General features: G+C 32.7%; 1 protein-coding gene across 1 annotated transcript in view; it reads left to right on the forward strand.

Annotated features, from left to right (window-relative positions):
• FGF14 (fibroblast growth factor 14) overlaps positions 1–15,698 on the forward strand; it is a 214,885-nt gene extending 199,187 nt beyond the window's left edge. The window contains exons 4-5 of the mRNA XM_024578873.3: positions 10,680–10,878; positions 13,605–15,698. Of these exons, the coding sequence (XP_024434641.1) occupies positions 10,680–10,878; positions 13,605–13,741 (336 nt within the window). The 3' untranslated portion in view covers positions 13,742–15,698. The remainder of the gene's footprint in view (positions 1–10,679; positions 10,879–13,604) is intronic.
• Positions 15,699–16,135: the final 437 nt, after the last annotated feature.

A 16,135-nucleotide genomic window follows, 5' to 3' on the forward strand; every position in this document is an offset into this window, starting at 1 on the left:
CCTACACATTGTGCTTGATACTCCTTAGCTTCCATATACAATCACATAGCACTGACTATTTGACCTCTTAAATATTTCTCTAATATACCTTTTTCTCTCTATCTGCACTCCCAAGGCCCAGGGTACTGCAGTAATTAAATCAGCATTCTTGTATCCAAACTGATTCTATTATTTTTCTCTTCTTCATAATTAGACAGAGTGGTCTTTTCAAATGCCTACCTGATTATGCCATGCCCTTGCATAAAATTTCTGATGTCTTCTCATTGTCTTTAGGAAAAGACCAAAGCCTTTAACAGGACAACTTGTTTGGTTCAGACCTAACACTCACATCTCATCTCTTATTGTTGTCTCCTTTAGACTCTGCATTACAATTTCACTGTTTCCTTTTGTCCTTCAAATGATCTGTACCTGCTCCTGCCCCAGGGGCTTTGCATATATTATCCTTTTCAGATATATTCTTTTTTTAAGAAAATATTTATTTTTTATTGTTTTTTAATTTTTTTATTTTTATTCGGTTACAATTGTCTGCAGATATATTCTTCATCCTGCACTAAGCATAGTTAACTCATACTGATGTTTAAGATATCGGATCAGAATTTAATGACTTTCCTTACCAGTCCAGATTTAGTCACATTTCTTTGTTGTGTAGTCTTACAGAAATCATTCTTTTACTTGTAATAACTTATTTTGTAATTATATGATTATTAATGTTACCATCTGTCTCCCCCACTGTATACTCCAAGAGAGGACAGACTATATCAATTTTTGCTCATTGTTATGTCTCAAGATTGAGAACAGTGATTGGCAAATACTAAAGCTTGCTAAATATTTATTATATAAATGAATGAATGAATTGTAGACGTGATTACTTACAGAAATAAGTGGCAAATTATTTCCATGTGCTCATAATGTTCAAATTTTATTATTCAAATAAAATTTATTATCTAATATCTGGGACATAATGTTTAGTATTTGTAATGGTACTTTTATTTTACCAATTTTAAATAAAATAATTCTTCCCATTTCATAGTGTCATATTCTCAACCAACAATCTAGAAACTGAGGCAACATATTCATCAATGCCTGTAATATTTTATAATATAACATTAAAATCATTCAGGGATAATTTAGAGAGAATTAAGTCCATAACTGAAATGAATATTAGGGACTTCAGCTTCATCTAATTATTGACAACAGGTTGACATTTTGCTCTCCTAGTTCCTCTTCTTCCCCGAAGGGTATTGCTATTGCCTCTTTTCTTACTTTCCTGGCCTGTTTCTTTCATGTTCAATATTTGTCCTTTGGTGTTAAACTTTGGAATTATTGAACAAATCGTTACCAGAATCTAGGAAATTATGGCCCACATGTTTTTAGCTAATAAAGCAAAATCAAGATAACATAATCCTCAGGTTAATTTTAGCACCATGTGGGTTTACACATTTAGTTTTGGTAATTCGTATCAGATGCTGACTTTCCTCTTATTCCAGTAAGATGATTTCTTTGGTGTTTTGGGAAAAAATTAGACCTTTTTCATTTGGTTCATATTATCAACTGTTATAATTAATAAATATGTGCTAAATAGTAGCATGGTATAGGGAAAATTTCACATGCACAGATATATTTTAAAACAGCTTAATCAATTGCTTTTTGGGAATTGTGTTGTCTTGAGACTAAAAATTATCACCTATGAAGTGGGGTAATGCTATTTTTCTTCTTAAAGTATTTTTAATAGCATTATTGAAATAAGCAAAACATGTCAATAGTCTTTGGAAATAATAAAGCTTCATACAAACAAAACTTATTTAATGAATATTATATTTTAAGAGTATTGTACAGTCTGCTTATATAGCTTCTCTTATTTTTCTATGGCAGCTTCTCTTATTTTTCTATGGGAGCTTGCATTTTAAAGGTTGGATAAAGGTACTTTTGATCTGTTTGATTTAGTTTGCTTTTTATTTATATAAGTATGTAGTTTTGACTGGGTATGTTTTATTATGACACATCTATAACACATAAGCTTAATACAAAACAAGTGTAATGTCTAATGTAGAATGAGGTTTAAAGAAAGTAGAAAAAGCTTGAAGATGCAGAAATAGGCTTAAGGAGGGTAGTATATAGAATTGTAGGAATAGTATTAAAATATAGTTCAAGGAATTAAGTGGAAGAAAAAACTGATAAAAACAAGTACATGTTCACTCATAGTATCTAGCAGAGTTAAAGTCACATCTAAATATTTGCCATTTGATATTCAATTACTTAACATGGGCTGAGAAGTACAAGTAGATGAAAAAAACATTAATAAAGAGAGATAAAGTAACTAGAACAGGTTTTGATAGGACATGGCAAGATACTGAGTTTATCTATTCTAACTACATTAACTATAAAAATTCAATTTTTGTACAAATGCTGACTCACAGTTTTTAGATATCCAAATAAATATAATAATCTTTTTCACTCCTTTCTTAAGGGTCATTCATTGAAGCAGAAATTTTAATTTGGAACTACTTTAACTTTCCGTGTGGTTTCCCTAACTCTTGTAAAGTCACACTCCTCTCTTTGATTCTCTTTTAGACCAGACTGGGTTGACCAGTGGGATAACTAGTGATGAAGACTCCAGGTCATGGACTTAGACAGCCTGAGATCAAAAGTCTGCTCTTCCACTTACTAGCTGTATAAATTCTCATCGAGATAGTTAACTTTAGCGTCATGGACTGTTAAAAAAAAACAAAATGAGATAATGCATGTAAAACATGTAATGCTGTGACTGGTTTACATTGATAAATAAGTAAATGATGATTATTATTAATTCTCACTGTAGTTATTTAACTGGATTTATATTTACACTTGTATATAATAGAGTAGTATTCCCTAGATTGTCTATGGTGAAGAACAGTACTTTTTTAATTTCCAATTTTTTCAGAGATATTTTTATAAAATCTAATAAAATTAAATGACTATAAAAGTATTTTTAAAAATACAAATTAAACCCCCAGGTTTTTAATATTTATATTTAACTCATAAAAGTATTGTTAAATAGCTATAGAAGTTTATAATTGTTTTTGCTCACTTTCTGCACTTGTTTCATTGCAGACAGGCATTATTTGTACTCAGGCCCAAGGTCATGGACCATTTGTCAAGTGGTACTATAATGAAGACTATCTAATATATTTTATTATTACCTCCTGAGTGAGATAATCCCATTTCTAAAATGTTCAAATGTTCACTGATATTATCATGGCTAATATATATACATATACATACATACATATATATGCACACACATACACATATATAATATATGTATAATAGGTATTATATATGTATACATATATATGTATATATATAATAAATGTAATATTGACTTAATGTGATTTTTTGCTGTAACAAATCACTAACAATCTGAAAACCCTTAAAATAAAGGATGAGGCAGTGCAGATAATCTGACTTCAAGACATCACTAATCTCTATTTTGATGAAGCTCCTGGGTATTTTTCAGACCATGAGACTCTGTATATCACTGTATGCAACTGTTATATAATTGCATTATTCACTCAGATCATCCAGAAAAAAAATTAAAAACTCATAACAGCACTTTTCTGGAGTTTATTACATACACTAAAACTGGTTCCCTTCCCATAAAGCACTTGCACTATCAGTGTTACATTTCCCTTTTAGGCAAAGTTCTATTGAGTTAATATATGACCCTACATATGATGGAGATGGTATATGGTTGTATCAAAACTTTCTTGTGTATTTCTTTGTGATATTTCTTGCTAATATTTATAGGACAGGCACCATCTGTTCATTTTACTAGCATTATTATTTCAGTAATTTGTACATACCTATGTTCTAGAGAAAACAGATTTAACATTGTAGAGTCAGTTGGTACCTGTTTTTATTTATAATCCTCAAATTTCTTAATTATGTACTATAAATACTTCACAGTTTTACTGGCTTCAATTTTCTTACTTTAATATATTTTAGGCCAATATTAAGAAATGGTAACAAGGTATGGATAACACCAATTTAATTGGTATTTCCAAAAATTCTGCAATCATTTATTATTTTTTCTGTATGGTAACTGGAACATATGCCAAAGCTTCCCAACTGGAATGTGCATACAAATCATCTGGGGTTTTGCTAAAATACAAAACAAAAGGGGAGGGTGGAGGCAGGGAAAGGAGGTGGGCTTGGCTGGGGTGGGGAGAAAATGCAGACAATGTAATTGAACAACAATTTAAAATTTTATTATTTAAAAAATTAATAAAATAAACATGTTGAAAGTAAAAAAATGCAAACTTTGAATTAATAGGTCTGAGATGAGGTCTATCATTATGCATCACTAAGTGACCAGGTAAAAAAAGTTGCTATTGGACCCTGAATAAATAATGTATATTTAAAGATTTTATATATTTGTGTATATATGAGATATATTAAAATATATAAAAATACATTATATTAATTAAATTAAACAAATTGTAAAAAGAAAATCAATATTAAATATCATATAATAAATTTAAAATAGATGTCTAAAGATATGTATGTATTTATTTATTTATACATATGTAATATCTCTAAATATCATATAATATCTTTATTGGCAAAAAATATACATTCATTTAAAATTTAGTTTCCATAGAAACTACTGAAGTAACAACTTCTGGTCTTTTAAATATAAGTATTGTAGAACCTACTTTGTTAGTGGGAATATAGTTAAAATTACTGGGTCTTGTAATTAAATAAAAGCTGTCTCTTAAACACATATATAATTATACTTTAGTTTGAAGTATATACACAAATAATTTACTATTTTTCTTCCTGTGGGTATTAGTTATAACCCAATATTATAAATATTTGATTATGTTTAGATAAATAAAACACATTAGACAACTAAATTTTCTACTTTGGAGTGTTAAGTACAAACTCTTTTTTGTTTCAAAGTTTATAAATATAAAATCTTCTAAAAGGTGAGAATTTTATTTCTTTTATATGTAATCTTAATAATGCTCTGCATTTTTTAAGGAACTGGGAAGCGTCATAACAGTATCATTAAAGGATATGATTGATTTTAAAACTACTATAAAATATGAGGGAAAGTAGGATAAATCTCTGCTGATTTCAGGATAAACTCTAGTAGACAACATCCCCAAAGAATAGAAAACGTTTTTATTTCAGCTTAAATTTCAAGAAATGGTTTCAGATATTATCACTGCCCATTTTGGAGTTTTACTGGCACAATTATCACATCACTCAAATATATAAAAACCTTAAGTGAGATTAAGGATGCTTTGATAAGCCACCTGGGGTTCCTTCTTTTTTAATACTTCTTTTGCCACTCTACAGTGGACTGCTCAAACTGGAGGCTCATGAACCCCATATTAGCCCTCTGGTTCACAGTGTATGCATAACCCATAGACACAGACAACAGTGCGGTAATAGCCTAAAGGGGGCGGGGACTGGATGGAGGAGGGCAAAGGGGGGAAATAGGGACATCTGTAATAGTGTAAAAAATAAAAATAAAGTTTAAAAAAACAAGAAATAGTTGTCACATTAAAAGGAGGTGTTATGTAGAAACCTGGATTTCTAATTTACTTCAGTTCCACTAAAGGTCTAAGGTTTTCATTTTTGTATGAAAGTCATGTAGGGAACAGCTAGTTGCTCCTTTCTAGTTGCTCCTTTTACCATCCCTTCTACTATTCTCTCTGTCTCTTCCACCAAGATCAATAAGGGGACATTCATCCTTATAAAGCTACAATGATTACTCTAGCTTGCTTCACTCTTGATCTACCTGGTCAGTAAGGACATTGAGTTTGTGGCCCCCACTGTGTACATGATCCCTGGGGACCTCATCAATTACAATTATTTCAAGTCTCACCTCTGGGACTTTTCACTTTAATTTCTTACCCAAACCGTATTGTTGGACTCAAACACAAAACTAAAGTCATTAATTAATAAAGTCATTAGCTGTACAATTACTATCAAGAGCAATTTTTTGTTTATGTTAGCCAGTGTCACTCTTTTCCTGTAAGGAAATGACTTTTAGAAGTTAGTGACAAGGAAAAGAAAATATTTTCTCTCTTCCATATTTTTTATTATAACCTATAGCTTTTATATTTTGATCTTGGCTACCAAGAAGTTCAGAACTCAATTTATAATGTGACATAATTCTGGTCATATTTCTCCCCTGACTTTGTGTATCCTTGACTATTATATTAAACTAATTGCTAAAATGGGCACATATACAATAATTTTGAGGTTTGATAATTTTCAAGTTCATTCTGCAAGAGATCGGGCTTCAATACATCAGTATATGAGTGATATGCACACTAACTTCTCAAAATTATCCTCTACATTGGCAACAGACTGGTGTTTATAAAATACTGATAAGACCACTATTTTTCTCTTGCTTATTTAAGAAGTCTCATGTATACTTCTTGCTCATAAGAAATCTAACCTTTTTATCAGACTGTCCAAGACCCTTTGTCACATTTATTGAATCCTTCCTATTCACTTCTGCCTCCACAAAGTCTCAGTAATGGACTAATTATAGTTCTCCAAATGTACCATGGCATTTCTCACCATTGTCTTTCACCACGGCATTTATTACACCTATTATTCCTGTAGTTTTTTTAAGGTAAGTCTACCACAGCAGATGTTTCATTGTACTGTCATTTTCTAAGCACAAGAATTTTAACAAAATTCTTCCAGTGAAGAATCTTGTTTGCTTTGTTTATGTTCATTTTGGTGTATCTGATGCTGAGCCCAATATTTGGTGTAAAATATTCTCATTCAATAATTATTTACCTAAATTTTGGTTTGCTGAAATATTGATATAATTTAAATAATTGATATGGGCTATATTTTAGATGATAACTAATATTTTTAGACAAAGTAGTGAGTCTTTACTATATGCCACATTCTTCTCTAAACATATAACGTGTATCAATGCACTCAATCCTCCCAACCATTCTATTATCCTATGGTTTTGTACTCATTTTAGAGAGGTGGAAACTGACAGCCAGAGATTAAGTAATTTCACCAAGAACAGCTGGTAAGAAGTAGGCCAGAGCTGAATCAGGAGATCTGGTTCCACAGGTGTTCATAGTCACCATTCACTTACTGGTTCACAGGTGGAGTAGGGTGAACACCTCCACTGCCTCCTATTTATGTATTGAAAGTGTATTTAATACTTATGACATCCAATACATATTGTATTGGGCCAAAAGTTCATTTGGACTTTTCTGTAAGATGGCTCTAGTAGTGCTTAGTTGTCTTTAACTTCATTCAAAACAATTTTGTTGGATTGTATTGTGACAGCTGTCATATCAGCATGTATTAAAAAAACTTATCAAAATTGGTAGTCATTTTAATATTGAAGATGGTAGAAAATAAGCAACATTTTTGCCAAATTATGCTTAATATTTCCAGAAAGGTAAAAAGGCAACTGAAACGAAAAAAAAAAAAAAGGAGAAGCTCACATGACTGATTAAAGGTGTCAAAAGTGGTTTGTGAAGTTTCTTCCTGGAGATCCCTCACTGGATGGTGCTCCATGTTTGGGTAGACCAATTAAAGTTGATAACAGTCAAATCAACACATTAACTGAAAATTATGTTACACCATGCAGGGGGTAGCCAGCATACTCAAAATATACAAATCAATAAAGTCATTGGTGAAAATGAAAAATGTGTCTTTTATTTTATGGAAAAAACTAAACAAACTTTTTGGTCAACACAATAGTAACTAATCTTAACTTTCATTTGTCCTATCAGTATTTCTGGGAGTGCAGGGATTCTTTCTGTGCTCCAATGTTTGATGAGCAGATTCAATTCTTGAAAAGTCTAGTGAAGTTTAGCAAAATGTATTAGATAGTAGTGACTTTGAATGTAGTATGTTTGTGCACATTAGTTATTTAACCAAGAATGAAGAATATTCACAATGTACTGACCAGTCTCCACTAACACAAGCAACTGAAGCCCATAGCTCTCACTATAGAAGGCAGAAAGAATCGCCTGTGAAGTCTGTACCACAGCTCACAAAAAGAGGTGGAATCAGCTTCCTTAGAATCCTAAGATGCAAACATTTTACCTACAAAGACTTAATGTCAGACGTCCTTAAGTTACACTCTGACAATAAGTGATTCTTTCACATCAGGAGTCTTCATTCTCTTTCATATTCAACCCAGTCAACTTACCATGGTGGAGACAACACATTTCTAATTTGCTAAGGTAATGAAGTACTGTCTTCCTTGTTTCTTACATTATAAGAGGGAATCAGATACTAATAAGCGTTGACTACCCTATGGACCTGCATTTCCAAAGATGGAGGCCCTGGTTTCTCTAGAGAAAGGTCAGTTATCAGCAATCTTATTAATAAGGTGAAAAAGGCTTTGGGCAAAGACCAGGTTTCTTAGAAGGCAGGTGCCAGCTCCTCTGACCCATGAGTGAATTCAGCTTGCATCAGCTTTTACCAATCCCACTCCAGCTGGATTTGAGATAGGTTTTAACTAATAAGTAATATGCTTGGATGTCTTAGTATATCTCAGTAAAAGTATGTCTCATCTGTTTGTCCTAGAAATATTGGTATACTTTCAACCAATATATTGTATTTAGTAGTCTTTTGAGGATAAGCTAGATTTACAGCATTCCATTTTATTTCCTTCACCACAAATGTATGAACAAACACCCTTTTATTAGTTTTTCCTCTGGAGATTGACTCAGTAAGACTGAGTTATTATTAGTGAGACTCAGTTTTTATTAGTGAGGTAACTAATAAGAGGGATTTGGAGAAATAGGGCTTAGTGGTAGACCATGACATTTATTTCGATGAGATCTTCATCAAGCCTAAGGTAGAATAATCCAGAAGAAACTAAGGTCTACATAAATTCCTTTGAGAGAAGTCTAAGCCTCTCTTTTGGCTATTTTAATATCAAATTAATCATTGGATCCATCATCTTTGTCATGAAAAGCATCTACCATTAACAAAATCTGTTCTTCTTGGAAAACTACTAGCTTTCAGTGAATTACCTAAAGTTATGGATAAAGTAACTCTGAATAAATTATAACCTGTAAGAGTCACTGTTTAATAATTCACACTCTCATGGAAAATATTGAAAGAAAGTTTTTACTGGCAACAATGTCATATCCCTTATTATAGTTAGCATAACTTTAACTCTTAAAAGTTTTAATGTTTAGACCCTAAAGGATGTTTTTCAGAATGTGTATAAAAATTGCTCTTTGAAAGAAAAACAAGTTATTATTTCTGCAGTCATAAAAATTATTAAGGTAATTTTTTTCAAATAGAATATATTAATTTTACTTTTTATTTTATTTTTATTTCTAATTTATTTTTATTGTTGACACTATTACCAGATGTCCCCATTTTCCTCCCCTTTGCGCATTTACCTCCACCTAGCATCCACCCCTCTTTCCCTCTGGCCATCACTACACTGTTGCTTATATCTATGGGTTATGCATACATGTTCTTTGGCAAGTTCCTTCACCTTCTTTCACCACCACCCCCACCATAGCTGTCAGTCTACAGTGATATTTTTAAAAGATTAATGACAATAAAGCTCTTTTGTATTATATTTCATATAAAAATGAAATATATATATAATAGCACAGTGTTGATATTATATATGACATATATAATATTTTTGTATATTTCCTATATAAATAGTACCATTTGTGTATATATACATATATAATAGCAAAGTGTTGAGCCTTTTAAAAATAGCCATAAAAACAAGTTAAGGAGCTTCCAAGGTCTTTAACTAGATAGGTTAAACTTTTAAATTAATTTTAATAGAGGTCTATCAGAAGTGCCTTTGTAGGTTAAATCTCAGAAATATGCAAAAGCCATCCATGAATATTTATGTTATTAATGATAATCCATAAAGTAGTAAAGTTTTGTGCTACTCATTAATCAATATAGATCATGGCATTGAGAGTCACAGCATTTAACTCATTATTCTCTTTCCCAAAATGCTGGGTGGATTTCATTCAGGAAGCTTCTGATGTTTTTCTTCAAGAGTTCCAGTGGGGCTCCAAACCATGGAATTAGGTCATTATTTTCAGCTTCTGTCACTTGGAACAGCTAACACACAGCCTCAGCTCCAGTGTCTAGTTGATGTGCCAGCTGACTGTCATAGTTTTAGTTTGGGGCTTCAATTTGTCTCTGTAGTTAAAATGTACCACCTTATAATATCACTGATCTAATGAACAATTGGCAACTGTTAAGGTATCATATTTTATTCCTATGGAAATATTGAAAACAGATTAGCAAATACCTTAAATATATATTTGACTTTTGTTTAGTGTATTGTGAATATGATACTACTTTAAGGTACTCTTTCTGATTATAGCCTGATTGCATTATTTTTAGTTTAAGTAAAAGGATTTTGAATTTGGTTATGTCTTCTATTTTCTTATTAAAGAACATCTATACTTCTACCTATTATCAATAATATATTATCAATAATAGCAGATTCTCTATTCATTGTATATTGAAAAAAGCGTATGGGCAATTAATGCATGCAAGAAGGAGTGTCTGGTCATCCCTGCCCAAGGGCGTCCTGACTCCTTAACCATAGTGGATGAGGTTCTGGAGGAAGGAAGAGAAATGCTAGTGAAACTCCCATTTTTGCCTCTAACTTTCTTTTTTCCCATTTTTCTCGGCAGGAACTTTTTACCCCTGAATGCAAGTTTAAAGAATCTGTTTTTGAAAACTATTATGTAATCTACTCATCTATGCTGTACAGACAACAGGAATCTGGTAGAGCCTGGTTTTTGGGATTGAATAAAGAAGGGCAAGCTATGAAAGGAAACAGAGTAAAGAAAACCAAACCAGCAGCTCATTTTCTACCCAAGCCATTGGAAGGTGAGTGTTATGTGTACATATCCTTATCAGATTGATTACACACTTATTCTTCATATTGATAACTCTGCTTTGGCCATAGGGAACCCTCAGGGAATGCTGGAACTATTCTTTATCTTGACCTGGGTGATGGTTGCACATCGCATAGTTACATTGTACATTTAAGATGTGTACACTTTGCTGTATGTATGTGTATCTGTGTCTATACATATATGTATATATATACATACACATATTGATATTCACAATTTGATAGAATATATACACCTATATATTCCATTAATTTAAAAAATGCCAGCAAAACTCCCTGTCTACCTATTTCTAATGTCTCAAATCCTCACTGCTCCAACCTCTGTAGCCCCTAGAATAATTTAATTAATTTACATAAAAAATTTTAAATGATGTAATGATGTTACAAATCTGTGGCTGTGACAATAGATATATTAGGAAAACTCAGTTTAGAGTATTATGGAATAAATATATTTGCCTATTTTGATGTTATCTAGCTTAAAGTAGTCATATTATTGTGAATTATTTTAATTATAGAAAATGAAGGGTTAATAACTTGTCTTTTAAAGAACTTGTTGATTTACATATCTCCCTTCCAAACTGCATAATTGTTTAGTATTCTTAATTGTGGCATTATCTTCTTTTTACATTCACCTGCAAACAATGAAGTCATTTACTTTGATCAGATTCTCAGAAAGCAGGCTACAAACTTTTGTTAATCAGAAATATCTGCACCTTTCTCATCAAGGATTTGGCCAGAAGTATCATTGACTTTCATCTTATAAAGTTGCTTGTGAATTACAAAAAAAATTGTCATTGAGGCTTTTCCATTGTGTTTTCTATTTAAACGCTTCTTATTTTTCACAGAAAATTAGATATACAATAACTAAATAAACACCGTAAGGTAGTTTAGACAGTTTGACTTTATGTTTGTTTTTTATCCTTACAGGAAAGCCTTATCCATCAGAAAATATCCACATTAGTTTTATAAATCCACATTTTCTCTATGAGAATAAACTAATTTAAAATTTTGAAAATTAAAATATTAATTATATGTAAATTTATAATTCAGCTGTCAGTTTGCCTAAGTTTGGAAAAGCAGTCTTGTTGACTAAAACCATCTTTACAATTTCAATGATATTGACTTCCTATCATCCTCTACTAAATTTGTCTCTAGAACAAGTCGTTGAAACCCAAACAATTAACCACCAGGGTCTATCTAAAAAAAGAAAACTCATGCCAGACTGAAATATGAGTAAATTATTCTCATTATATGATAAATCATAAGGAAAATTAGAGAATAAATAAGGAATTAGAGGGTTTCTCTCTTCTAAAATAACACCTCAATGATTTGCTTTATACTCTTTAAATGAATTTTGAAAGCATCAGATTAACTAATATTTAAATGCAAGTGAAAAGTTAAAAACTTAGTCAATAACAGCTCTAAACAAATCTTATTTTCTACCTTCCTTTGTCTCATTACATTAATTTTTTGTAATATGGACACTTAAGAATTGACTAAATTTCTAAAACTTTATCTCTTAGCTGCAGAAATGTAATGAAAAGCAAAAAGTCCTAAATGTCTCTCTTAACTGAAGCAAAATTTGGAAACCAACTATTTTGTATATCCAGTAACAAATATCTGAGACTCTAAAGGTGTAGTACAATAATATTACTTGGTATTTCAGTCACGCACTGAACTGTTGTGTGTGTGTGTGTTATATATGAGGAAGAGAGAAACAATATTTTCAAATAATTAGCAGATAGAAGTACTCTTAAAAAACAATTAAGAGTGTATTATAATGACAGAGGTTATCACATAGTACAGTTGATAGAGTAAATTAATTTCAAGCTTTCAAGACCCATACAGGATATAAATTATATCATTGAAAGTGTCAGAGCAAATTAGCTACTTGATTAATTAGTGATGCTCTGGGGCATTCATATGTCTTATAAAACTTCACACTAGACAATCAAAGTTAATGCTAGGATACTATTGTCTCCTAATTGGATTAGTAGTGGGAGTAAGAGATTGGAAAGTGTTTCAAGGATATGTATTTTACCACTTTGCCAAGTCATTTAATATAGGTCTGATGTATACAAGCACTTTCACATATATGTGATGCTGAAAAATCACGATTCATAGATGCGGGAGAGGAAATCTAAACAATGATCTTCCCAAGGCCCTTGTCCTTTGTTATTGCTTTGTATAGCTTTGAAGTTGACACTAGTGTGACCGAGTTGCTTTTGAACCACTTGAGAGAAAAAAAATTTAATGGTCTAGGGTGTAAATACTTGAAAAGCTGGATAGGAATGGGTGGTTCAAGTATTGTTAGTGTGCAGTGGAAAGGATGTCTGATTTTCTCTTGCTGTACAAAGAGAATTAGGTTTAGGCTTGCCATTCTCCTCTACTTCTTGTGTGTGTATATATATTTTCATATTTTTAAAAGAGGCCATAGCTCCATTTAAACCACCTCTCCTACACAAACGTCCATGCACACCTATGTACATATTTTAGTTATATAAACCAGATAACGTGTAGGTAGTAATGTGTTCTGTTTGGGGGCTGGAAGGTATTGCATCCCTTTCAATGGGATTGATTTACTACAGGAAAACAGGACTGGGCAAACTGCTGAGGTCTGCACATATGCTGATTCTTAAACTGAACTAGGTAACGTTTCCTTTTCCTCCTTTCTTCATGCTCTCCTTCCTGTCACTAGTTGCCATGTACCGAGAACCATCTTTGCATGATGTTGGAGAAACGGTCCCAAAGGCTGGGGTGACGCCAAGTAAAAGCACAAGTGCATCTGCAATAATGAATGGAGGCAAACCAGTCAACAAAAGTAAGACAACATAGCCAGATCCTCACAGGTGTTGTGACTTACTCATCCTGAGCACAGTTGAGTGATTTATCCTTGCCAAACATTCCTGCTCCTGCGGCTGAGGAGCAGCTGGAAGTAAGTGGATGCTTGCTATTTGCTATTTCGAACTTTTTGGTTGCAAGTGGATAAATCTCAACCTGTTGCACCTCCTCCAACAAGAAGACACCTGGATAACCAGCTAAACTCAGACCATGGAATGCCCTACCAGATATGGAATGCCTTTTTAATACCTTTTCTGTGACTGTGACACTTCATGTGAATGATATACTTCACAAGTACACTCGATACCTTGCCTGCTGACAGCTACCCATAATCCTTTTTGAGTCCTGTTTCAGCAACCTCCATGTGTTTAAGTTCAATTTTGTAGCACACAGATACTGAGTAATTTCTAGGTAGAAGCTGTAAACCTGTGCTCTTATGGATTTCTCTCCTTCCCATTTTTACAGGCTGCTTGCTCCACTGTCTGTGACCTATTGCAGGGATTGTGTTTCTCTAAACCTTAAATGTTGCAGTTGGCTTAGTTCAGAAAGTGATCAGGGAATCAGGAAGCCTTCTAAACCCATTACTACAAATTGTATCATAAAGATTAAGAGCGGTGTCTCGGGCTCACACTAGTAATTAAACACACATATATGCTCTGTTCATTGGCAGGTACTGTGTTCCTGAAGTCAGCGTTGCTGGGGTGAGAAATGGGTCAAACACTGTCCTTGGATGTTCTCTCCGATATGTGTTTGACATCCCCCTATAGTTTCTTTGTGTGTGTGTGTTTTATACATATCACAAGCTTACTGGTAATGGTAACATTTGCCTTGCCCAGCGAGCAAGACCCACTGGTTTTTGAGAAAGTGGGTCCAAAGAACTCTGTAGGCCTTGTAGGCCTGATTAAGGTTCATTTTTCATCTACTATTCTTCATTATTTGGGAAAAAAAGAAAAAATCAATAATTACAACTTACAAGAGTTGCGCTACCTAAATATATTTCAGATATAATCCTTCCTATTTTTAATGAACCAAACTTAATGCCATCTCGGGTTTTGGCTGCATTCCACTCACACTCAGCAGAGCATGGGCAAGGCGGCTGTTGTGTTCTTTTCTGCAGCAGCAATGCAAACCTTAGTTACAAATTAGACTTTAATATTTTTTGGTGTTTAATGACAAGTTTTTAAACTGGACACATTAGGAAAAAAAATTTTTTTTTTTAGCTCAGCATGCTGAGTCAGGTACTGTGTATTTCACCAGTCCATACCTCTAACTCAACATCTTGGGGCCCAGGTTGCCCAATGGCTGGGATAGAGGTGCCTTGCCATGATCTCAGAATTCAGTCTGTTGAATTATTCTAGATAAAATTAAAGGCAAACCAACATGTTCAAACATCTGGTTGCCAGCCCATTCAACCAACTTACTTTTGTTTTATTTGCTTTCTTAATTTCCTTTTAAATAACTCTGAGCTTAGGGAAAACGACTCCCAAGAAAGGCCATAAATAGTTGAGACTGCACAGTGAAGAAACCGTGCAAAATGTTCAACATTGGATATAAAGAGTTGCAAAATGTTTAATACTAAACTGTTTGGAAATACATTGTCAATTCCGTGTATACTTAATAAAATTCAATGTTTTGTCCTCAGAAGAGTTGAGACCAAACTGAACCTCATTTATAGAAAACTACATGTGGGATCATTATACTGGCCTCTTGTTATTAATTCTATGTGGAAGGATGATCCAGTCACCATTTACCCCCATCTGCACTGTATTTCCTGGGAAATGATTTTGTCACTGCTTTTCTAAGTCTCCATGACAGTTCTTGCCCAGCATTTTAAAATATTGGCCTGCTTAGCTGATTAAAGATTTAGTATAAATTTAATTGTTTATGCTTATTTAATTTTCATATTGGATTCCATTTTAATAAATAAAAAGTTAGCATAATGTTTGAGTAGATTTATTGTTGATAATGGCTAAAATACAAATGTAACAAATGATTCCTTGGACCATTCTTGGTTTGTTATACCATTTTGAAGCCTATTGTTTTTTAAGAGGATTAGTTAAAATACATTAGATGAATTTTATAACTAATTATTTAGGGAAGACATATAATCCATCACATGTGGCAAACTATGAATAATTTAACTTGAAATTCCAAGTAAATGCTTATCCCAACACTCACTCACACACACACACACACACACACACACACACACGCCCCAAACAACCCACTGATTTGTTTTTGGTAGTCAGCCTTATTTACTGATTTCTTTTTTCCCCTGCAAGGCTGCTTATTGGTTAAAATTGACAAGATTTATTTCTCTGAAGACTGAGATTTATGAAAATGTGCACTTTTTAAGAAAAGATTTCTCCACAAGGTCATTTATCCCTA

The sequence above is a fragment of the Desmodus rotundus genome, chromosome 13 (genome assembly GCF_022682495.2).
Source record: "Desmodus rotundus isolate HL8 chromosome 13, HLdesRot8A.1, whole genome shotgun sequence".
Lineage (NCBI taxonomy): Eukaryota > Metazoa > Chordata > Mammalia > Chiroptera > Phyllostomidae > Desmodus > Desmodus rotundus.